Genomic DNA, 24,666 nt, shown 5'->3' on the forward strand with positions numbered 1-24,666 from the left:
CTTCATGGCTGAGTGGAGATTTGAACCTTATTCTCCCAGGTCCTAGTCTGATGCTCTAACAACTACACCATGCGCATCAACCCAAGAGGCACTTGAGCCTATGTAGTGTGATGTCCTGGATCTGCTGGAACCCCTTGTGTTTACTCAAGAAATCAAGGTTTCCAGAACCCAAAACCTATGATTCTGGCATAGTTTAGGGTCCAGATATCATGAGAAGTAATAGTACCACTCCACTATGCTTTGGTCACTCCTCACCTGTCTTGTGTCCACTGCACAGCAGTTTAAGAAGGATACTGACAAACTGGAACGTGCCTGGAAGGAGGACAGAAAGGGGGTGAGGAACCTGAAAACCAAGTCCTATGCGGAGAGATGGAAGAAGCTGGGTCTGTTTTGCCTGGAGAAGAGTTAATATGATTGCCATCTTCAACCATCTAGAGGGCTCTCACCTATGGTATTCTGGACATAGCCAGAATAAAGCAGTCTGAATCAGTGTCTTGGCGGAAATCAGTGAAACGTCCGGGAAAATTAAGATGTATGGCAACCCCTGTCGGAAGTCTAGGTTTTGGCAAACTTCCTTAAAAATAGCTCCAAAACATTTTGTAAAAGTTCTATGTCAAAACCAAAAAAAGCTCAACTTTTGTGTCCGGATTTTCTGTGGCTCCTGAACCAATAGGTGGGGACTTCCAATTTACTGTGAAGCCCAGCAGACAGCAGTCGTGGTGGGTTGGTAGCATGACATTTCTGTAACATAGGAATGTGGAAGCTCATGGGGACGAAACGCATCCCTCCTGGCCTCTCTGTCTGGGTCTTGGTGTTCTTCCTTGGCCATATCCCTAGCAGACCGTCCTTGAATGTTTTTGCCTGGCTAGACTATGTCTTTGAAATCTCATCATGCCTACTGCTTCCCTGGATAGTGGATAGAGAAGGGTGTGTCAATGTGAAGAAAGTAGCCTGCCTTAGAAAGATTTGAGTCACATCTACTGCTCCGCCCACTTTTGCCTGTGCACCCGCCCACTATTGGCCTATGCCCTCCCTCCGAAGGTGGTCCTGAAGGGACTGGGGCCCCAGGACGGAAAAGAATTTCCCGCTCCTGCTTCAATATCTTCACTTGGGTTTAAGGAAGAGAATCCGCTTTGGAACTCTGCCCAAGAGCTTCTCTCTGCTTCCTTTTCATCTGTTTTTTTGCTCCTGTCAGGAAACAGATTCCTATAATAGATAAATGCCCTGAGGTAGATTGAATACAGATCAACAACTTGTTTTCCCTGACCCTTGCAAAAAGAAAAGTGTGTATTATAGCATCTTCTGTGCCCAGAAATTGTCTCCACAGGCTACATGTCTTGGGCTCTGGCAGTTACAGCAAAACAGCAAAGCTCTTTAAGCAAATAGCTGGTATGCTACAGAATAAATAGAATGCATTGCTAATTACCCTTGATGAGATCCCTAAATGTCTTCCTGAGAGCCAAGGTGGAATTAGCATGAGGAAGAGATGCTGAAAAACGGGATGCACATCTTCAGGACCCTGGCAGCGGGAGAAGGCAAAAAAAGCAAAACTGAAACCAGAAAATAGGATGACCTGTTTTGTGTGCAGTATTGTAGATTGTTTGTTTGCCTCTTATAATTCTTGCTTTTCATAAAAGTGTAACAAGGTGGTATACAGCATACAGTGTTATAATGAAATCAGCAAGCACGTCCATATTAACACTGCTTTTTAAAATAAAAATCTCATGAATGAATGCAGTTTTGTTAAAAGCAGAAAATTATATTGCAAATTCCTGTCCAAACAATACAGTTTGCAGTTGACGCCTTAAAAAAAGCAGTCTTGGTTCCAGTCAGGGTTGGCCCACCCATGAGGCGAACTGAGGCATTTGCCTCAGGCAGCGGAACCTGAAGAGGCAGTAGCCCTGCAGGCACTCAGCCAGTGTGGTGTAGTGGTTAAGAGCGGTAGACTCGTAATCTGGTGAACCAGGTTTGCTTCCCTGCTTCTCCACATGCAGCTGCTGGGTGACCTTGGGCTAGTCACACTTCTTTGAAGTCTCTCAGCCTCACTCACCACACAGAGTGTTTGCTGTGGAGGAGGAAGGGAAAGGAGATTGTTAGCCGCTTTGAGACTCCTTCGGGTAGTGATAAAGCGGGATATCAAATCCAAACTCTTCTTCTTCTCCACCGCCTCCACCGCTATCAGAGAAGCAGTGGTGACAGCAGTGGCTTCCAGTGAGATCTTGTAGCCCAGGTATGGGAGACTGTAGTATCAGGGCATCACCTTCCCATTTTGCCTCAGGTGGCGAAACGGGACGTGTCGCCTCTAGCTCCTGCTGAACTTCTACTCAGAGGGAGTTCCATGGGGCAGGGCCTGCTACCCTAAAGGCTCAGTCCCTAGTGAATGTGGACCAAACATCGGGGGCATGAGGAACCACCAGAGGTGCCCCATCAGAAGATCTCCACAACAGAGAGATAAGGAGAGAGGAGGAGTTGTGAGCGGGAGCAGGTTCCCACATCGGCATGGGGGTGTATTCGGCCCCCTGTGTCAGGTTACCTGGCTGCCGTGCCACACCCATAGGCCAGCCAATAGGGCTGGCTTGTGGGCAGGGTTTAGCCGCATTCAAGTGGCCGCGACAGCTCCATCTCCTCATTCTGAGCTCCTTCGTCATCGGATCACCCTCCCACCCTCCCTTTAGGTCATATTTATGCGTCTGACCTTGCTATGGACTCAGGTTGGTTGCCCTGGTTGACCAGAGGACCTGGTAGGAACTTTTACCCATTTGGCAATTTGGAACCAGCCTCTTGGTTTTTTGCCTACCTCATAGCAAACCGTCACAACTTTTTGGGTATTGGCAGTTAGGCATTGGAATATGTGTCGTGTGTTGGAGGGCAGGTGTGGCCATCACCTACCCTTGTTGGATATTACGTTAAAGGAATCCAGCAGTCGTGGATTCTGTCCAATGCCCTGCTGGTGGCTAGGGCCATGGCATGACCCCCGGCAACATCAGGGGAAGCTTCAGTTGTATTTGCATCAACAAGCTCCTCCCACTGGCTGTTTACCTTCAGATGACTCCCCGCTGAGTGGGGTGGAGTCATGTATAGATTGTTTGATCCAATGCCTAAAGCCAATGCCACTCACATGCTGTAACCAATAAAGCTGTGGCCTTCTTTAGCCCACTAACCTTAAATTCATGTGTCCCTGTGTCTTATTTATCTCTAAGCGGGTGGCTGGTCCTCGACTCACAAGTTCGTTCTTCCTGCTCCGTTCCTGTTTGTGTTGACTCTTCAGCTCCTACCCTGAACAAGCTTTACGCTTTAGCTGTGATTCCTGCATTGTAGGGGTTGGACTAGATGTCCCTTGGTGTCCCTTCCAACTCTGCAATTCTACGATTCCAGATTTGGCAACCATTTTGTGTTGTGCCACACCTCAATAGCTGCCATTTGGGGTTATGCCATGCCCCCCCCCCATGGCAACCAATTTGTGGCTGGCACCTGGGGCACTCTCTCAAAATTTCAAGTGTGCCCACAGCACCTCGAATCATTCGGTTGTAAAATTAGGAAAAGGGCTGTAAAAGCAGGTAACTGACAAAAGCATGGAACTTATAATACTGGTGCCCTTTTCAGCTTCTGTCAGCTTCTGTCAGCTCTAAAGAGCTGTCAAGAAAAACACTTTCTAATTGGTCTGCAATCCCCATATAAGGACATTCTGGGTCCACTGGTGAGCAACAGTTCAAGACCGTTGCGTTTACTTCTTCCTTGTGTTATTTTGTTCTCTCCTCCTCTAGAAACTGTACAAAGAGCTCGTCTGCAATAACAGCTGGCAATAAAAAAAAAAGTTGTCGTCTGATGACTTTCCTCTGTCATTCTCCCACAGTGAATATCCGCTTCAAATGATCAGATGCCTACATATTGACATCCTGAAAAATGCTCAAACACTAATATCCTTCTGGCTGCAGACCACATATAGCAGCGTTGGGGGAGCTGGCTAGGGATGAAATTCTGTCTTCTTCCTTCTTATAGGAATGGTAGAGACAACTTTCAAAGGTCTAATGATGGCCGTGATAAATACATCACAAGAGAGTTTCCTAAATTTGGTTCCAGATAGAGTTTAGCTTACCCAGCAGAATTCCCCAAAGTTACTTAACCTGTCATGCATCAAACTTCAAGAAACCATTTCTTTTTTCTTGTGCTAATATAAAAGGGGGAGATAAAGGTTTGTTCAGAGGCGCACAGTGCTTTTGCTGTCAGATAATATCTTAGAGTTCTCATGTGATCTTAAATAATATTGTCAAATGCAAAAATACATAATGAAAATTAAATTCGCCTTTCTCCGTGTCTACAAATGTTATTGAAATGCTACACAAGTACAGTACAGAATAGTATTAATTGCTATGAAAAAAGATAAATTTTCTTTTTATTTATCAATGTCAGGCTGTGTATTATTTTAACTTTCTGTTAAAATGTAACGGGATTACAAGCAATCACACAGTGAGCTGAAGCATTATCCTACAAAGTCCGGAAAAGGGCAACCAATAGGCATCATAGAAATCATAGCATCGTAGAATTGTAGAGTTGGAAGGGACCACGAGGGCATCTAGTCCAACCCCCTGGGATGCGGGAATCTTGTACCCAACATGGGGCTCAAACCCATGACTCTGAGAATAAGAAACTCATGTTCTACCAACTGAGGCCACCCAATGAAGCTGAACTCTGGGAGATTCGGGACAGACAAAAAGGTGCGCACAGCACCTAGTTAAACTAAGGAATTCGTTTCCACAAGTGAAAGTTATGGTGACTAACTTGGGTGACTTTTAAACAGGATTAGACTGATCAAATTTATGGAGGGTAAGGTTATCAGTAGCTACTAGACCCAGTAGCTATGTGCTACCTCCACAGCTGGAAGTAATTATACCCAGGGCCAGATTTAGGTTTGATGAGGCCCTAAGCTACTGAAGGTAATGGGGCCCTTTATATGTCTAGCTGTCCTTTGTCAACAACAAATTGCCGCTGTTTTTTGTGTGTTGAATATATGCTATATGGTAAACCTAACAGTTATCTAAAACCATTTGCACATAACAAAAATATGTATTTGAACATTAGATAACAGGTACAACAGCTTGACCTACATTCAGCTGTGCTGCACTGCAGTCTGCAGCTGCATGCTACATGTTGCCATGCAACCTGCAGTCCATGCAGAATGTAGGCATCCTATATATAGAAATGAGCAAACCAGTGATATTTTAAGGAGCAGGTTAGCAGGCGAGGCCCATTACTTACATCATAGGAGCCTACACAACACAAAACACTGTTGCTGTATGTAGGTTTTATTTTATTTGTTTTTTATCTTATATTTTGGAAATGTACATTCAGTTTTTGTTTTCCTTTAATTTGGGGTGGCCAAGAGAGTGGGGCCCTAAGCTATAGCTTGTTTAGCTTATACATAAATCCAGCACTGATTATGCCTTTGGACCCCAGTGGGTGTTGTTGTGCTCAGGTCCAGCTTGTGGGGCTTCCCAGAGGCACCTGACTGGCCACTGGGAGAAAGCCATTTCCGAGCTTGGGAGGAGAGGGGGTTGCGGGCTACCCCCTCCCACACACGCGGGGGCTGGCCGTTAGCCCCCGTGAGATCCAGGGAATCCCCGGGTGTGCCTTCGACCCGGCCCGCCAATTGGCAGGCTGGGGAGGCGTGGCCTAGCCTACTTAAGGCCAGGCACGCCCAGGGACCGCCCTCTTTCCCCCTTCCAGCTGAGTGGTTCCACCTAACTGGCCACTGGGAGAAGAGAGCACTGAACTAAACAGTCATTTGGCTCTTCTCATGTTCTTGTGTGCCCTCACCGCACGTTGTGACTCCTGCAGCAGCAACAAACCACCAACCTTCACGTGTCTAGAAGCTAAAAATAATTAAGAGGCAAAGCTACAAACCACACACTTAGCATAAGGTGCAGTTGGGCCCACAGTGGTCTTTGATTCCAGTCTCTGGAAATCATGTCAGGCCTTCCTTAGATAGAGAAAGTAGCCTTTAATCAATTTGTATAAAAAGAAGCAATTTAAAAATCACAAGATGCATGCATATCTTTTAAAGACGGAGTTGGGCAAGGGTGTAATACTCAAGGAATGTGCATTGTTATGCTAATAAGAAGCACAGGTTCCTGGTATCTCTTGATCAGCCGAGATCATAGCTGTGCAAAGACGGCAGAAGATGACAAGGAATCTTAAGCTGATATTTGGATTTCTGCCTTTTCCAAAAGCAAAACGCCAGCATGAATATTTTCTGTTTCCGGAGGTCACGTGAAGCTTATATTGAAGGCCATGGCACCTTTGAGTCCCTGGATGATAATAGAATTGTAGGATTTTCTCTAAGGGACCCCAAGGGCCATCTAGTCCAACCCACTGCAAGACAGGAATCTCAACTAAAGCGTCCATGACAAATGGCCATCCAACCTCTGGCTTAAAACCTGCAACCGTGCATCTGGCCTCTTCTCATTATATTTCAGGGAAATGGCTGAGATGGACTCTTTTTGATCAATGGATTAGCTGCTGTTATTTGTAAACTGGTATTTAGCGAGCAGTTACAAGTTGTTGTGCATTTTAAGGATGGTGTTATTTGATGGGCTCTTTTTATCTTATTTGACCACCCCGTGGCTCGTGTAAAGGGTAGTCTATAAATCACCCAAAGAACTAATAACGGTGAATAGAATAAGCCAATGAGAATGTAGAAATGAAGGGAAGCAAAAATGTTCTATGGAGATGCTATTCTGTAACAGCAGAAGGCTTAAAATCCGGGGCAATCCTTAAAATAGGGGATGAGCCCTCTTGCTTTACAAAAGAGAAAAGCGACCTGTTTTTACATTGCTGTTATAATCTCCCTGTGAGCTATCAGCTTTCTATTAACCCATCACCGTTAAAAGCTGAGATTGCAACAAAATTGCCAGCTTTGAGCAATCAGCAAAGTAGTTGTGCAGCAAATCTAGGGCTCTCCATCATTTTGTCAAACTGAAAATAGAGCTTCCTTCTATAGAATTAAAAATACAAAAATAACCGCTATTCATCAAAGAGGCTATTTTAGCTGCTATAATCAACTGGACTACAATAGATTAGAGTGTTATCCTCCCATGTGTAAAAGTGCTACTTCTGCTTATGAGGTCTATAGCTGCTGTTAATTTACAAACTATCTCTGTGTTGTTTAAGCTTACAACACACTTTCCCCAATACGATATACAAGGGTGAGTCTCATCTCTCTGCGTGGGACTTGCGTTGTGGCGGGGTTGGGCTAGATGTCCTTTGCGGGTCCCTTCAGACTCTACAGCTCGACAAGTCTACGACTTTCTTCCAAGTTATTTATATATTTATTTGCCCATCCTTCAGTGTAAGGTCCCAGGGTGGGTTGCAACAATCAAAACACAATATTAAAAAAAACAGTTTAACAACAACAAGGGACAAGCTACCCAAGGAGCACAAGATAACATGCCTAGTTCTTCCGCTCTTGTCTTTTGTCTTCACAACAACCCTAAGAGGTAGGGACTGGCCCCAAAGTCACCCAACGAGCTTCTTTGGGATTTGAAGACTGGTCTCCCAAGTCCTAATCTCCAACACTCTAACCACTACACCACATTGCCTTTCACACAGGTTTGGACTGATTTTTAGGCTGCAATCTTATATCCATTTACCTGGGAGTAAGCCCCATTGAGGGACGCAGGTGGCGCTGTGGGTTAAACCACAGAGCCTAGGACTTGCCGATCAGAAGGTCGGTGGTTCGAATCCCCATGACGGGGTGAGCTCCCGTTGCTCAGTCCCTGCTCCTGCCAACCTAGCAGTTCGAAAGCACATCAAAGTGCAAGTAGATAAATAGGCAGGAAGGTAAACGGTGTTTCTGTGCGCTGCTCTGGTTCGCCAGAAGCGGCTTAGTCATGCTGGCCACATGACCTGGAAGCTGTACGCCGGCTCCCTCAGCCGATAAAGTGAGATGAGTGCCGCAACCCCAGAGTCGGTTACGACTGGACCTAGTGGTCAGGGGTCCCTTTTCCTTTACCCTTTAAGCCCCATTGAACACAGTGGGACATACATCTGTATGGGCATGCACAAGATTGCATTATAATTGTGGCAGTGAATGCACACTGTTTAGATATCAATATTTATTTACTATAATCCACAATAAAAACAGATTGGGGATCTGAGTAAAATGAAGGTTGAATCATAGAACTGTAGAGTTGTAAGGGATCATCTAGTTCAGTCATGTCCAAATTCCGTTTCGAAGGCCTAATTCGACCCGCCGGTCCAGTTTAATCTGGCCTGTGGCAGTTTATTTCCTGGGGTAAAATCCTAAAAAAACCTCAATCTTAAAAAAAAGCTCAACAATTCCAAAGCTTAAAGAAAAAAAAAGCTCAACAACTTTAATCCTAAAAGATTTACAGGTGGTACATGACCCCAGTCAAGCTAGCAAAAATCTACCATTTGCCCGATAACAAATGTTGGAAATGTAAAGAAATCGAAGGAACATTTTATCACCTTTGGTGGACGTGCCCAAGGATTAAGGCGTACTGGGAAATGATATATAATGAACTGAAAAAGGTATTTAGGTATACCTTCTTGAAGAAACCAGAGGCCTTTCTCCTGGGCATAGTTGACCAATCGGTGTTAAAGAAGGATAGAACTTTTTTTATGTATGCTACAGCAGCAGCAAGAATACTTATCGCAAAGCATTGGAAGACGCAAGATCTACCCACCTTGGAAGAATGGCAGATGCAAGTAATAGACTATATGGAACTGGCAGAAATGACCGGCAGAATCCGAGATCAAGGAGAAGAGCAGGTGGAAGAGGACTGGAAGAAGTTTACAAAAACACTGTAAAATTTACGAATGTTGAGGGCATTGAAAATGAAATGAAGGGGTTCTAGTGAATAAGACAAATAAGAGTAAAAAGGGAGGGATAAAGGATGAAAATGAATAATGAATGAATTTGCTGAATAAATTTTTAAAGTGGAATACAAGAAAGGAAGGCGGGTGGAAGTAAGGAAAATAAGGTATTGAAGGCTAATAATTTGAAAGAGAGTTTCTTTTTTCTTTTATGTTAAATTTTCCTTTTTAAGTCTTCCTTTTTCTATTTTTTCTGTTTCTATTTCTGATGTTTCTGTGATTTTTGTTGATTTTTGTTGATTGTTAATTTTTCTTTGAAAAACTTAATTAAATATTATTATAAAAAATAAACTTTAATCCTAAAAAAGGTCAATAACCTTGGTTGGCCCCCACGGCCCTTCACTTCATCAAATCTGGCCCTCTTTGAAACAAGTTTGGACACCACTGATCTAGTCCAGCCCCTGCAATGCAGGAATCTTTTGCCCAACACAGAGCTCAAACCCACGACCCCCAGATTACAAGTCTCGTGCTCTGCCAACTGAGCTATCATGCAAATGCTTTTGCTCTGAATTGAATATTGAGGGTAATTTTGGATGGCATGGATAGTTCACTTATTTAGTTTAGCTATTGCCAAACACTACATGTTTTCTATCTCCATTCCAGGAAGTTTTCCAACCCAAAATGTTTGTAATAGGGGGAAGCATGCTTTAAAATATACTACATATTTTTTTTGGAAAATGACAAGCAAAGATTAATTATATTAGGGGAAATAGCTTGCCCAAATGTTTATATTCGGCAAAATCCCATACATAAATGTGCATATTTGGAGAAATAAACTGTGGAAGGCTGACAAATTTTCTTGAGGACTTAAAAAAATAAATCGCAAGCTAATTAAGGAAATGTGGCAAACAGAACTCAAAACTGGGGAACTGTGAGATTCATTCATCCCTACCCAGGTGATTGCAGGAGATGAATGGACCTTCAAAACTGTGTGTTTGTCTTTAGGGCACCTTTAACTTTCACAGCTCTTCAGGTTTCAGAGACTGTGCCAGGGTTCCTGTCTTCTTCCAAGCAAGAAGCTGACTTGTGAAGGTTATGAGTCTTCCTCACTTAAGTGCTTCAGTGGAAGCAATTTGCAAGCTTCAGAATGTCTTTCATGGTATCTTTCCATTAGCATAAAGAGAAAAGGCCAGAACGCCATGACCCCATTTATCCAAATAGCCTGGAGGATGCTTAAATCACTTGAGTAATCATGTTGTTGTTGTTGTTTAGTCATTTAGTTGTGTCCGACTCTTCGTGACCCCATGGACCAGAGCACGCAAGGCACTCCTGTCTTCCACTGCCTCCCGCAGTTTCGTCAAATTCATGTTGGTAGTTTCGAGAACACTGTCCAACCATCTCGTCCTCTGTTGTCCCCTTCTCCTTCTGCCCTCCATCTTTCCCAACATCTGGGTCTTTTCCAGGGAGTCTTCTTTTCTCATGAGGTGACCAAAGTATTGGAGCCTCAGCTTCAGGATCTGTCCTTCCAGTGAGCACTCAGAGCTGATTTCCTTCAGAATGGATAGGTTTGATCTTCTTGCAGTCCATGGGACTCTCAAGAGCCTCCTCCAGCACCATAATTCAAAAGCATCAATTCTTCGGCGATCAGCCTTCTTTATGGTCCAGCTCCTTCATGGATAACTGCCTTGTCATGGCGAAGGGGCTTGAACAACTCAGAGAAGCTATGAGCTATGCTGTGCAGGGCCACCCAAGATGGACAGGTCATAGTGGAGAGTTTTGAATAAACGTGATCCACCTGGAGCAGGAACTGGCAAGCCACTCCAGTATGCCTGCCAAGAAAACTCCATGAACAAAGACAACAGGCATATAAAACTCCATGGGTAATCATAAGTTTAGGTAAAGGAGAAATACAAATTGCACAGGGTTCAACTGTCATGTGGGATGTGCCTTTTAAAGGAATGCATATAAAAAATAGGGAGAAGTTAGTGCCTTGTATTATATTACCTTTCTTAGCCAAACCTGTAGGCATAAGTCTCTAAGTGTACAGCTATAATAAGCAGATTCTGTCTGAGTTCCATAGGATTCCCAGTTACAGCTGGTGTTGAGCTAACCGTAATGGCAAAAGCTCTGAATGGTTTTGGGTGTCTCTGGGATTTTGGCTTAGAGAGAATGCTTTTACTGTACTTAGTAGTCTCAAAATCCAATTTTGCCAGAGACAAAATCAGGATGTTCTTGGGAGTGACATCACTGAATTGCTGATCTTGTACAATACTGATTGCCAAAGAGGAGGCTATGTGGTTTGCTATATAGTAGGTGTTCAATTTAGGAGCTTCCCAAGCATTTTCTCTGCAACCCTTGCAAAAAAACCTGGAAAGGTAGGTCATTATTATTTTTCCAATTTAAAGACAGTATGGCAGCAGCTGTGTGTGTGTGTGAGAGAGAGAGGGGGGGGGAGGGAGAGAGAGAGAGAGAGAGAGAGAGAGAGAGAGAGAGAGAGAGAGAGAGAGAATTGTGTTCCTAAGACCACCTGTAAGCTTTGTGGGTGAGGTGAGAGGATGAAAACGGAAATATGAGTAACTGGGTTTATAATTCTGTGTCATAAATCTTAGCTTGTTCTAGCACCTTAACAGACACCTAAACATTAGCAATTCCAGATCAGAGCTACAAAGTGAAAACATTGCTTTTGTTGCTTTGCTGTGTTTGCTAACAGAAATTAACATGATTAGGATTTGTTCAGCAATCTTCAATTATTTTACGGAAGCTATGCAAATATTTATGAGGATGTCTCCAAACAGCATGAGCAAATGGAACAAAATCTTTATTCCACAAGGTTCAAACTCTCCGTTTAGCCGGCCAATCTACCACTGTTAGGGGCATTTTAACAAACAGCATGCAATCCATCCTATCAAACTACCAAATACTCTCCACATTGTAATGCATCCAAAATAGATGGGAATGCAATCAGAGCTCTGCAATTCTTTGATTCATGCATATCATAACAGCAGAGGAAGCTGCCTTCTCCTGAGTCAGACCATTGGTCCATCTACCTCAGTAATGTCTGGCAGTGGCTCTCTAGGTTGAGGAGTCTCTTCCAACCTCAATATGCCAGGAATTGAGCCTGGGTCCTTATGCTATGGCCTTTCTTTGTGGTAAGTACCTGTGTAGTGTGGTGCTAGTGGTGCAGCACACGTCATCCTCATATGAGGGCTCTGACCAGGAATGAGCAAATCTCTCATTTTTCATTTCTCCTGGTTCTTATTTTTCCCATCTTAAGTTCAGTTTGCCTAGGGCGACCATACATCCCGGATGTATGCTGGGATTTGTCCTCCAGAAATGGTGTCTGGGCGTATGGCAGCCCACGTCGGAAGCATTGATTTTTTTTTTTTACGAATTCCCTGAAAAATAGCTCAACAACTTTTGTGTCCCGATTTTCACTTTTTGAACTATGGCAACCCTAGTTTGCCATATTTCCACGTCAGTTTGCTTAAAATAAAACAAAAAAGGTCATTGTAAATATTTGTCAGCACACTAAAGTGTACATTTAATATCACATTTTGCCTGATATGCACATTATTTATAATATAATGCATTTTTGTACAGTGGTACCTCGGGTTAAGTACTTAATTCGTTCCGGAGGTCCGTTCTTAACCTGAAACTGTTCTTAACTTGAAGCACCACTTTAGCTAATGGGGCCTCCTGCTACTGCCGCGCCACCGCTGCACGATTTCTGTTCTCATCCTGAAGCAAAGTTCTTAACCCGAGGTACTATTTCTGGGTTAGCGGAGTCTGTAACCTGAAACGTATGTAACCTGAAGCGTATGTAACCCGAGGTACCACTGTATCTACTTTCACCGCTGCAGGCACTATCACACACATTTTCCCCAGCTATGTGGATTTTTCTGCATATTTTTGGTTGGAGAACTAAATTACAAAAATTCAGAAAAGTGTGAATTTCTTAGGATAGCTGTGTTACAGTTTGCCTATTGTTTCAGGGATTGCATATAATTGGCGAGTTTGCATTCAAACCAGTAAACGCATTTCCACACATACTTTCCTGTAACATATGGATTGCCATGCACATTTTTGGTTGGAGAGCTACATTGCAGAGTACTAAATTCAAGCCAATGTGGCGTACCAGTTAGAGTGTTGGACCAGGACCTGGTAGCGCAGGGTTCAAATCCCCAGTTGGCAGGGGATTAAATAAGGAGGGGGAGAGTCATGTATGCCACCTTAGAGGAAAAAATGTGGGTTATAGATGCAATAACTAAAAAAATAATAATGAATTTACAAAGTTCAGAAAAGTGCAGATTTCTAAGTCTAGCTGTGTATCAGTTCATGTATTGTTTCAGGAAGCACAGATTAGGCAGATGTGTTTTTCTACATGAGCCAGACTGAATTTCTCCCCCTAATCCAAGTTACCCCTATGTTCGAAGAACAAGCCACTAAAACCAATTTCTTCTTCTTCTTATCTTGGTCAGTTCCTCAGCTCTCATTAACATACCCATTCCCACTTTATATCTGTTGCATGCACTCACTTGTGGCTTCCGGATCTTATAACCTCTCGAAAATTAACATCCAGGGGAGCATTAGAAACCACTGTTTGCTCACTCTGAGACGGCTTCTTTATAGGCGGAGTGAATTCTGAGCCAGTCTGCTCAGAGCTAATAACCTGCCAATTACACTCCTATGCTTTTGCCTTCTCCCTTTGGAATTTTTCTGCTGGAAACAAGGCCGGGTCTCTGGCCTTGTGTGTGGAAGATATCAAGCTGAACTAACATCACGGGTTTTATGATCCATATACTATGAATTTGTTTGGAGCAACATGACCTGTCATGGCCATAATTGTCCCTCTTCTGTTGATCAGGACAAAGCTAATTCAATCTGTGGGCGGGTAGGTGGGAAGGAAGCAGAAATCACTCTCTGGCGTGCTTTGAAATCACCCAGGAGCTGCTTAGTGTGAGCAGTTTGCCACTTTCCGATTTTAATAATCTCCTTTATATCATAGCCCCGTGTTCCACACACGCGGATAATTAACCTTGATATTTGTTCAGGGCCCACAGTACAAATAATTCCCCATGCTGTCAGTTATCAGTGATACAGAAAGTGACGATGGAAGGGCTGTGTCATATTGATACAAAGCAAGACATTTGGGAGAAACTGGTGCATACTCTGGTTTGCTTATCTCACCTAATCTTTCATGTTTCATTTTAATAGTAAATATTGGAGGGAATGGGGCCCTGAACTTCTCAAAGCAAGAAAGCTTCTTCAAAGAAAGAATAGGAATAGTCAGCATGCGGCAATGAAAATGTTACTGTTGCAAGTGAAGACTGAAGAGGCGATTGGTTTTTGGCAAACTCAATTGTTTGCTAAAGGGCAATGGTTTTATTTATTTATCACATTCATGCCTTAATTTTACTCCGAGGATGCTCAAGGTGGCAAACATAGTTCTCCCTCCAGAATTTTATCCTCTCAGCAACCCTGTTGGGTAAGTTAAATGCAGAAGTTAGGTTGTTGTGAAGATAAAATGGGAGATAATCCCCATGGAAGAATGTTAGGTAAAGGTAAAGGGACCCCTGGCCATTAGGTCCAGTCGTGACCGACTCTGGGGTTGCAGTGCTCATCTCGCTTTATTGGCTGAGGGAGCCGGCGTACAGCTTCCGGGTCATGTGGCCAGCATGACTAAGCTGCTTCTGGTGAACCAGAGCAGCGCACGGAAACACCGTTTACCTTCCCGCTGGAGCGGTACCTATTTATCTACTTGCATTGTGTGCTTTCGAACTGCTAGGTTGGCAGGAGCAAGGGCCAAGCAACGGGAGCTCACCCCGTCACGGATTTGAACTGCCGACCTTCTGATCAGCAAGTCCTAGGCTCTGTGGTTTAACCCACAGCGCCACCCATGTCCCCAATGTTAGGATAGATATGTAATAATAATAATAAGTGCCTCAACTCCAAATGTCCACCAAAAGCAGGGCTTCTAACCAGAGGGTTGTATATTCAACTAAACCCTAGTCAGACTAAAAAGGTAAAGGTACCCCTGCCCGTACAGGCCAGTCTTGACAGACTCTAGGGTTGTGCGCTCATCTCACTCTATAGGCCGGGAGCCAGCGCTGTCCGCAGACACTTCCGGGTCATGTGGCCAGCATGACAAGCTGCATCTGGCGAGCCAGGGCAGCACACGGAACGCCGTTTACCTTCCCGCTCGTAAGCGGTCCCTATTTATCTACTTGCACCTGAAGGTGCTTTCGAACTGCTAGGTTGGCAGGCGCTGGGACCGAATGACGGGAGCGCACCCCGCCGCGGGGATTCGAACCGCCGACCATGAGATCGGCAAGTCCTAGGTGCTGAGGTTTTACCCACAGCGCCACCCGCGTCCCTCTAGTCAGAGTAGGCCCACTGAAATAAATGAACCTAATTCAGTCATGTCCAGTAACTTCAGCGGACCTGTTCCAAGTAGAATGGCATTGAATAAGAGGAGACTGAGAGGAGATATGATCGCCATCTTCAAATATCTCAAGGGCTGTCACATGGAAGATGGATCAAGCTTGTTTTCTCCTGCTCCGGAGGGTAGAACCTGAACCACTGGCTTTAAGTTACAAGAAAGGAGATTCTGACTAAACACCAGGAAAAACTTTATGGTGGCAAGAGCAGTTTGATAGTCAAATAGACTCACTCGGGAGGTGGTGAGCTCTCCTTCCTGTTGGCATGCAACCAAGGAAATGGGGGCAATTGGCAGGCCCCCAGCTGGGCCAGTGTTCCAGGTGAACTCCAGTCCTTGGTGCAGCATGAATCTGCAACCTGAGCTTCAGAAGCCAGGCCACGCTACTCAGCAGAGTAAACACTATGCAACAGAAGTGGCAGGAGAGGCTGGGTGAGCATATTTACAAGCAGTTTATTCAGCATACATCAGGACAAAAGGAAACATGTCTGATCTCCTTCGTGTCCAAAGCAAGGCAGCATAAGCAAAAGCTATACACAAACGGAAGTTCCCAGCAAGCTGTGCTGGAGTGTAAACAGGCATGTGACACACAACAATCATGCATGTTCCTTAAGGTGGAACGGAACATCCCAACACTTCCTTGGAGGTTATTAAGCAGAGGTTGGATGGCCATCTGTCATGGATGCTTTAGTTGAGGTTCCTGCATTGCAGGGAATTGGACTAGATGACCTTGTGGTCCCTTCCAACTCTACAATTCCATGATTCTATGAATACCACCCACAGTATATTCATGGCTTCTCCTTTTATGCCATGTAGGAAAGAACCAGTATGGTATAGTGGTCTGAGTGATGAACCAGGAGTGGGAGAACCCAGGTTCATGTCCCTGCTCAGTCATGAAGCTTACTGGGTGCTCTTGAGCTGGTTACTATCTCTCAGCCTAACTTATCTCACAGGGCTATTGGGATAAAAATGCAGGGGTCAGGGGAACACGTGTGCCCCCTTGGTCTCCTTGGAGAGGGAGAAAAGGCACAAGAAGAATGGAATAAATCAATTACATAAAAGCACATCTTCAGCCATGCTTATCTCAGATGGATGCTAGGGAGACAGGACACCGGTGAATTTCAGATAAAACTGCCGATATACTTAATCAAGAGTAAATATTACTACAAATTCCACAGAGCTCGCAAAGTTTAAGGAACGTTTCCCTGAGGAGACCAGAGTTGTCGCCCGTAGGAATATAAGTACATGTGGAGAGTTGAGGGAGGGGGGAGGGAGGTTAAAAAATGGGAAAGGAAGTTAGGAAAGAAACAACTGCTAACATGACACTCTCCTGCAGACGGAAATGAGAAAGTCTTTTTCTGAGTTTGGACGGCATAGATAGATAGGTTAAAATTGTCCTACATAATTAAATGCTCTGCCTACAGTGCTGCCTTGGGGGAGCAGGCTTTCAATTATGGTGTGCCTTCCAATTGGGGATTCTTCTTTAGTGAGATAACAAAAGTGTTTCCTCACCTAGAGGATTTAGGCTTCTTCTTCTTCTTTAAAAAAAACCCCTCCATAATGTGAAACACAGTGTAGAATGGAGACCTCAGCCCCTGTCCTCAATGGACTTCTATGCTGAAGAGTAATTGTACTATCTAGACTTGCACTAGCATCAGTTCTTTTTCCTTTAAAGAAAGCAGGTGGGATGCTTGGAAAAATTGGCTACTGGTGCAGTAAAGTACGAGAGAACAGAAATCCACATGGATCATTGGGTGTGCTGCGAACATTGCAAGCCAGTTTTTGTTTTAACAGATTGTGAATTCTGTTTCCATTACTGTGTTTATCTTTTTAATGTATAGTTCCTTATATTTCTTTTGCTTTACATTACGGATGGTATCCTTGGTGCATCTTTGAGTAATGAAGATAGCAATAAAGAGAATGGGGTGGTAAAAGAAAGGTTGGAACATTTGCTTCTAATGCTAATATAGACATTGTAATGTATGCAAAAGAAAGTCACAGCAAATGGCCTTAAATATGCACCCTTCTTCTTTTTTCGTATTCGTACTATAACCTTGCTGAATTTTGCATGTGCCTCTTCCCTCAATTTCTATTTCTTTCTCTTCCACCCCCAAATCTGAAAATGTCCTCTGGAGAATTATGGAGTGTATAGATGTGTGTGTCAGCAGACAGAATAGATATTTCAGATCCCAAGACACTTCAGATGAATACCCTGCTTTGCAGAATTAGCACGTTTCAGCAAACAAGCCATCCATATTGAAAGCAAATGTGCGGAATGGATTACCTAATTTGGTCTTTGCAGGCTCCCAGACTTAGCAAATGGCTGACTCTAGAGAACCAGTCCAGCCTATTTTCACAATAACTCTTGCACACTTTAAAAAAAAAGTGTGTAAATTAATTATTTGACTGGGAAACAACTGATTCGAAAGGGAACTTTAAGCCATGGGTTTAAATATTCTTCATCCTGAGGATCATCCCAATGGCATCTACTGATAAGAGGTGGTCACCAAGCCAGGTGTTTTTTACTAAATTCCCAGTTTGTTATCTATTCTATACTATCAAAATTTCAGCTTAGCGAAGGAGTCGGTCTCCTTTTACAGTGCCAGTGGCTGACTGGGTCAGGCTAATGCTGGCAGTCCATCTGTTGCCTCTACCAATGCCTTTCCTATCTAATTCTAGACATAGAAAATTGGGGTGTTAGGACACCCAAACATGCAGTTCCCTTACCTGCAGCCTGAAATGGTACAGTCCAATCAAGAGCCGTCTCATGTGATTCAGCAACCACGTGGCTCAGCTTCCACCTGTTTCATAGACTGAGAACTTTGTTTCAGGAGCCTTGGGATATTTTTAATCCAGCTGTGGAGGTCAACTCGCATTTTACTCTGGTGGTTTAGGAACTTCCACGGAGTACACAAGTTTCCCGTAGGAACATAAAACTGAACTTTGGATCAGAGGCTGAAATAATGGCTTGTAATGTGTCTGCCATGAATGGGAGAAGAATTAGGTACATTTGCAACTTACATGCATTTAACTTGTGCACATTTAGCTTTACACACTTGGCAAAAAAGAGTTTTTAAAAAATAGAAAGGGGACGGGCATCCGGGGGAAAGATTTTGGCAACTCCACCCACCATTCAACCCAATGTGTTTTGACAATACACGATTTTGGCTTTACGCGCTATCTCCCCAGAAAGGCAACCTGGCATAAGCTGAGCGTCGCCTGTATATTTTCTTGTCAATGAAGGTTCTACGTATGAATTACAGACCAATTCCACATGTCCAACTTTGGAATCAGAGTGAACCGATGTGTGAAAATGCCCCATGTCAAGCTTCCATTATTTTAAAAAGCAAAACAAGTGTGCTTTCAGTTCTCCGTCATATGCTGCTTAGTAAGGAAGAGAACACAGCAGAGGAAAAGAAATATTCGGAAAGGGGGGGGTGGAAATGGCATTTCATACAATTGCTCTTTAGCTTGGGGAAACAGCATTTGACAGCTCGGGTTGTGAGGGAAAAGACGTTGATTGAATTGTCTTTGTACGCAGGGTCAACATTACGAAGAAGAAAAAAGAGCTTTAAGCCACGAAATAATAGCCCTCAATAACCATCTGATAGAAGCCAAGGTGACAATTGATAAATTGTCAGAAGATAATGTAAGTACTTTGAATAGTGGCTATTTGTCATGATCACGTGTGGAAATATATGTTATCTGAGATTGTGGGTTGCTGGATTAACTACTCGGATTCAATTATCTCACTTACCTGTATCAGTGTGGCTGCTTTAAGAAGTTTTCTCTATTAGTTCAGGGGTGGATAACATGTGGCTCTCCAGATGTTGTTGGACTCCAAAATCCATCATCACCATCATATATATATATATATATATATATATATATATATATATGAGAAATTATTTTACATATGCTTCATTGTCAAAGTTTTTATTGCCCTTATCGTCTATCGTGAAAATTGCTTTGAAAATCGCTTCGCAGGAAGCGATTCATAAATTCATTAATTAAATCCCTAAGCATTGGCCATGCTAGCTGAGGCTTCTGGGAGATGGAATACAGCAACATAGGGAGGTCCGCAAGTCCCCCTTCCCTGTCCTATTTGTTGTGTGTGTGATGCAGCGGTGAAAATCGCCAGAACTAATCCAGGACTAATTTAAGTGTTACTTCTCAATCACCAACCCAACCCCCAGTCGGTTGCTCCCAAAAATCTTTTATCCATGAGAAAATTCCAGATGCATAGGTGGCACCAGAGGAAGGAGGTGGCCCTCCCCAAGATATAACACACCTCTCTCTATCCTCTACCTCTTTTGTCGGATCCTCGTGGTGACTTTGCATAAGCAAATAAAAAAAACTGAGCCATAAATTGGAAATTGAAATAAGACAGTGCTGACAATCCTAAGGATGGATCAAGAGTACCTGCTTCAAGGAAAATCTTTACTATGTGAGTTAAACATACCCCCCCCCCAATCAATGTACTGTACTGTTATTTCTCTTTTGGAAATATAACATGTGGGGCAAGTCTTACCCACCCCAGAAATGCATCTGATCTCTTCTGGGTGTGTTCCCTCCCCGTACAATATTTTTTCGTGGTCCTATCATTGACCACACAGTGGAGACACCTAAAAGACCCCCAGCTGCATTCTCCAGTCGAAGCATGGTGGTCACACCATAGGAGCCAACTCCTAGGGGGTCAAAGTCCCTTTGGGGGCCCCAATAAAATATTTGAGGGGGCCAGTCCTCCCTCAAAGTTCATGGGCATTGCCATGCAACTGGTGTGTGTACACCGCATCTTGTGATTGATTATGCAGGGCAGGGCTTACCTGCCCCCCCACCCAATATTTTATTCAAATTGGCACCCCTGGGTCGCACCATTGCTAGCTGCTTGCCTCACCCATACATACCCGGGCAACACAGGGATGGCGATTGAATTTATGCAAACTGGCAGTGATTAGCACAGTCACTGAAACAAAACACTCCTGGCTATGTTGGATACCATGCAAGGAGTAGGTTTTTAGTAACAAGCAGGGGGGGGCGTAGTCTCTCCCTTGTCCCCAAGCTGAATTTTCAATCACAATGCTAATTGCATGTGTGAATCAAGCTGAAAGGTGGAAGTGCTAGAAGAGCAGTTCTTCAGGCCAGAAAGCATGTGCTCATTCGATTCAAAATCATTCTTCTCATTGTTACTCAAGAAAGATTGCCAGCAGCTATACTGGTTGAAGTAAACAGCATCAGTCTGCCCTTTGAGGGGCACGTGGAACATGTTCAGTCCTTGAGGCTTCTCCTGTATTCTCTCTGGGTCCTAAAAGTAAGTTAAATTAAGGAACAAAATGGAAGAAAAGTCTCCCATCCCTTCTTCCCTCTTTCACCGCACCACCACCACCTGGGACAGGACAAGATAGAAGAAGAAGAAGAGTTTGGATTTGATATCCCGCCTTTCACTCCCTTTAAGGAGTCTCAAAGCGGCTAACATTCTCCTTTCCCTTCCTCCCCCACAACAAACACTCTGTGAGGTGAGTGGGGCTGAGAGACTTCAAAGAAGTGTGACTGGCCCAAGGTCACCCAGCAGCTGCATGTGGAGGAGCGGAGACGCGAACCCGGTTCCCCAGATTACAAGACTACCACTCTTAACCACTACACCACACTGTAAACTTTCCTGCCACGAACTTCCTGGAGTTAACACAGCATTCCCCAACCCTGTGCCCTCCAGATGTTGTTGGACTTAAAGTCCCATCAGCCCCAACCAGCATGGCCAGTGGTCAGGGACGGTGGGAACTGGAGTCTAAAACAGAAAAGCAAAATAAAGAAGAAAAACTCAACTGGATCAGCCCGGAGGCCTATTTACTCCATCAGCCTGTCCTCACAGTGGCCATGGGAAGCCCACAAGCAAGACTTGCATGCAACAGCACTCTACACAGTCCTCATGACCAGAATTGAATGATAGCTTGATCACCCCTGATTTTTTCTATTCCCTCCATCACATATTCTTTCAACCCCCAACTAGGGCCCCTGAAGATCTGGAATTCAGTGTCCGGAATTTATTTAACAAAATATTCAGATGGGCAATGGAGAGTAAAGAAGAGATAGCAACATCATTCCTGACCACTAGCCATGCTGGCTGGCTGGGACTGACGTTGGAGTTGTAGTCCAAAGCATGTGGAGGGCACCCCGTTGGCTGCCCCCGAGATAGGGGTTTGGGTGGTCATGCCAGCCAAATAGATGCTGAGACTTTAGACTACCTGTTACCATGGGAGCCTATCTCGTTTCTATATTGTCACCTATTCATAATTTTGAGAGAGCTGCCCATAAGGGGAGTCACCAGCGTGTTGGGATGGTGCCATGAAACCATCCTTGCTGCTTTGCTGCAGGGTGTTAGTGAGGTTTGGGCACCAGTGCCATCTTTGAAAGCCGCTGGATTTTGTAGCACTGCCACAGCACCCCAGCCTCTTCTGGTCCGGAATAAGTAGAAAAGGAAAGTGGCCATGAACCCAGTTTGCCCCTATTTTCTGTGATAGCAGACTTGTGTGTGTCCAAACAACCTTCAATCAGTGCGGCTTTCATTTTTCCCCAAACAAAGCATTAAAGGAGGAAAATAGGAGCCTCTGGAGACAACAAATTGTTTTGTTTTGTTTTGTGTGTTGTTGTTTTTTATCAAATAAGTTGAGTAGTGTTGTAGCAAAGTAATGCATAGTGTTTTATTTTCCGTTCTCGTTTTGGAAACAGAAATTGCTGCGCATGGTAATAGTGGGCGGCTGGCATGTTTTACAACACTGCATCGAATCACGAAAATAAACAAGGCTACTAGATAGCCATGGCAACCATTGCACTTGGTCATGATGACAATAAACCCCTTGATGTCATCCTTGTTTGTTCCCGCCCACATGGACAAGGAAGGATGTGTCTGTCAGTTGCCAGGTTAAAATAGGGAAGCCCGAAAGCACACACAGCTGTCCAGTGAAGCTCTCTGGACTCTAATGCATCCTCAGACCACAAGGTTCCTGAAAATAGTTTTCTACCATTCCATGCGCACTATATTGAACTGTAAGCCCATAGGTGTATTTCCCAATACATGGGGTATTACATCTATAGATACATACATTTCATTGCCAGCTGTAGGAAGCAGGGTGTTCAATGTTTATATCTCTCTTTCCATATCATTTTTATTTTTATTTTTACAGGAGCTCTATAGGAAGGATTGCAACTTAGCTGCTCAGCTGCTCCAGTGTAGCAAGAATTACGACAGGGCACATAAGCTTTCTGAGGTAATGTAAACTAAATGCATCTCTGAAAATCACTTAAGCAGCTGCTGCTGCTGTTGCAACTTGCTTCTACTCCTCAAGAGCAATGGAAGGGAGAGGGCGGGCAGGGGCAAAGAATGGCAAGGCAACCGCAGTATCAGTGGAGGGTAACATATGAACCGTAGTCCACGGGATATGTGGTGTACCACTCATTAAAAGTCCTGCATACATCTGGTACACAGGCTGAGACCCTACATGTCCGCGGACTGTCTCACCAGAGTGGTGCATGCTCTAGTTATCTCCCACTTGGACTACTGCAATGCGCTCTACATGGGGCTACCTTTGAAGGTTACCTGGAAACTACAACTAATCCAGAATGCGGCAGCTAGACTGGTGACTGGGGTTAGCCGCCGGGACCACATAACACCACATAACAGTCCTGAGAGATCTGCATTGGCTCCCAGTATGTTTCTGAGCACAATTCAAAGTGTTGGTGTTGACCTTTAAAGCCCTAAACAGCCTCGGCCCAGTATACCTGAAGGAGCGTCTCCACCCCCATCGTTCTGCCCAGACACTGAGATCCAGCGCCGAGGACATTCTGGAGGTTCCCTCATTGTGAGAAGCAAAGCTAGAGGGAACCAGGCAGAGGGCCTTCTTGGTAGTGGCGCCCGCCCTGTGGAACGCCCTCCCATCAGATGTCAAAGAGATAAACAACTATTTGACATTTAGAAGACATCTGAAGGCAGCCCTGTTCAGGGAAGTTTTTAATGTGTGATATTGGCTGGGGAGACCCAGCCAGATGGGCAGGTTACAAATATATTATTATTATTATTATTATTATTATTATTATTATTATTATTATTAGGATTTCTGGGATTATTGGGTGGCAAGGCTGCAAGGATAGGGTGGAAGTAAAGGAAGTATTTTCATAACTCAAGGACTGCAAGGCCAAACTGGAAGACTGAAGAGGGTCCAACAAGCCCAGTGATGCTTGTTGGACCAAAAGAAATTAAGTTCAACCCCACCCAACATTCTCTCCCTGAATGGGATGGCCATAGTAATCATGATCTTTCTTGTGAACTTCCTGGTGCTGTTTAGTTGGCTGTTTTAGAGACACAGTGCTGAATTCCATGGACCTTAAGTCTGATGTAGCATGTACAGTTCTAATGTACTTATTGTCAGGCTTCCATCCCAGAACACAGCAGCGCTTACTTCAGAGTAAGGTCTTTATTCAAGCTAGCAGTGATACAGGCTTAATAGCAACCACAGGTCCAGGGTTCAGGAGTTCAGGGTCCAGAGCAGGACTTTCCGAACTGTGTGTTGCAACACGTGAGTGTGTCAGCTGCGGTGTGTAGGTGTGTCAAGCAAACACTCCCCATGCAGTTAGTTTAACCTCCTGTTTGCTAGGAAAACTGAGTTACTGTGTCGCAAAATGATGCATGTCTAAAAAGTGTGTCCCCAACATGGAAAGTTCAGAAAGCTCTGGTCCAGAGGGAGGAACTGAACAAGAGGAGAATGCAGCAGAAGACTAGGGCAGTCTTGTAGCCACAAGCCCACCACTACCTTCATAGGTGGGGTCCATTGCACCTGTCATACCCTATAGATACTTCACTGAATAGGATTGTGCATGTGGGGGGCTGATATGGATCAGGACCCTGACAACAGCTGTGTGCTAATGGTGGCATCAACTCTTGGTCTCCTGCTGCAGTGTGAAACTGGATCAAGCACCTCACATTTATTATCAATGGGAGCAAAGCACCCATTGAGAGCTCCCCCCTCCATGAAAATAGCAGGTGCCCCCCCCCATCTCAGGGTTACATTGGGTAGAAAATGGTTAAACTCTCACCTCACATGTACCAATATCTGAATCTCGACTGGGAATCCACGCTGGCTGTTTGTGAAAGAAAGATTTTCCACTCAAGGGCAACCAGCATGATTGTGTGATTTAACACACACACACACATTAGTGTTAAACTAATGTGTAGTCAGTGCTTTTTTTCAGGGGGTACTCAATAGTACACAGTAATGACACCTCTTTTTGTTGTTGTTAAAAAGTATGGCACATACTGTAACAACTTCATGGTGAGTACCGACACCTGTTTTTCTAGAGAGATAGAAAAGCACTGTGTGTAGTTTAACACACCCCCTGCAATGAAT

At 44.2% G+C, this 24,666-nt stretch overlaps 1 protein-coding gene across 3 annotated transcripts in view; it reads left to right on the forward strand.

The window, feature by feature from the left end:
• Positions 1-24,666, forward strand: part of BEGAIN (brain enriched guanylate kinase associated) — a 155,109-nt gene that overhangs the window by 127,292 nt on the left and 3,151 nt on the right. For all 3 annotated transcript variants that reach the window (XM_028709145.2, XM_028709054.2, XM_028709223.2), the window contains 2 exons: positions 18,810-18,917; positions 22,450-22,533. In XM_028709145.2, the coding sequence (XP_028564978.2) occupies positions 18,810-18,917; positions 22,450-22,533 (192 nt within the window). The remainder of the gene's footprint in view (positions 1-18,809; positions 18,918-22,449; positions 22,534-24,666) is intronic.

This window comes from Podarcis muralis, chromosome 1 (assembly GCF_964188315.1).
Source record: "Podarcis muralis chromosome 1, rPodMur119.hap1.1, whole genome shotgun sequence".
NCBI classification, from domain to species: domain Eukaryota; kingdom Metazoa; phylum Chordata; class Lepidosauria; order Squamata; family Lacertidae; genus Podarcis; species Podarcis muralis.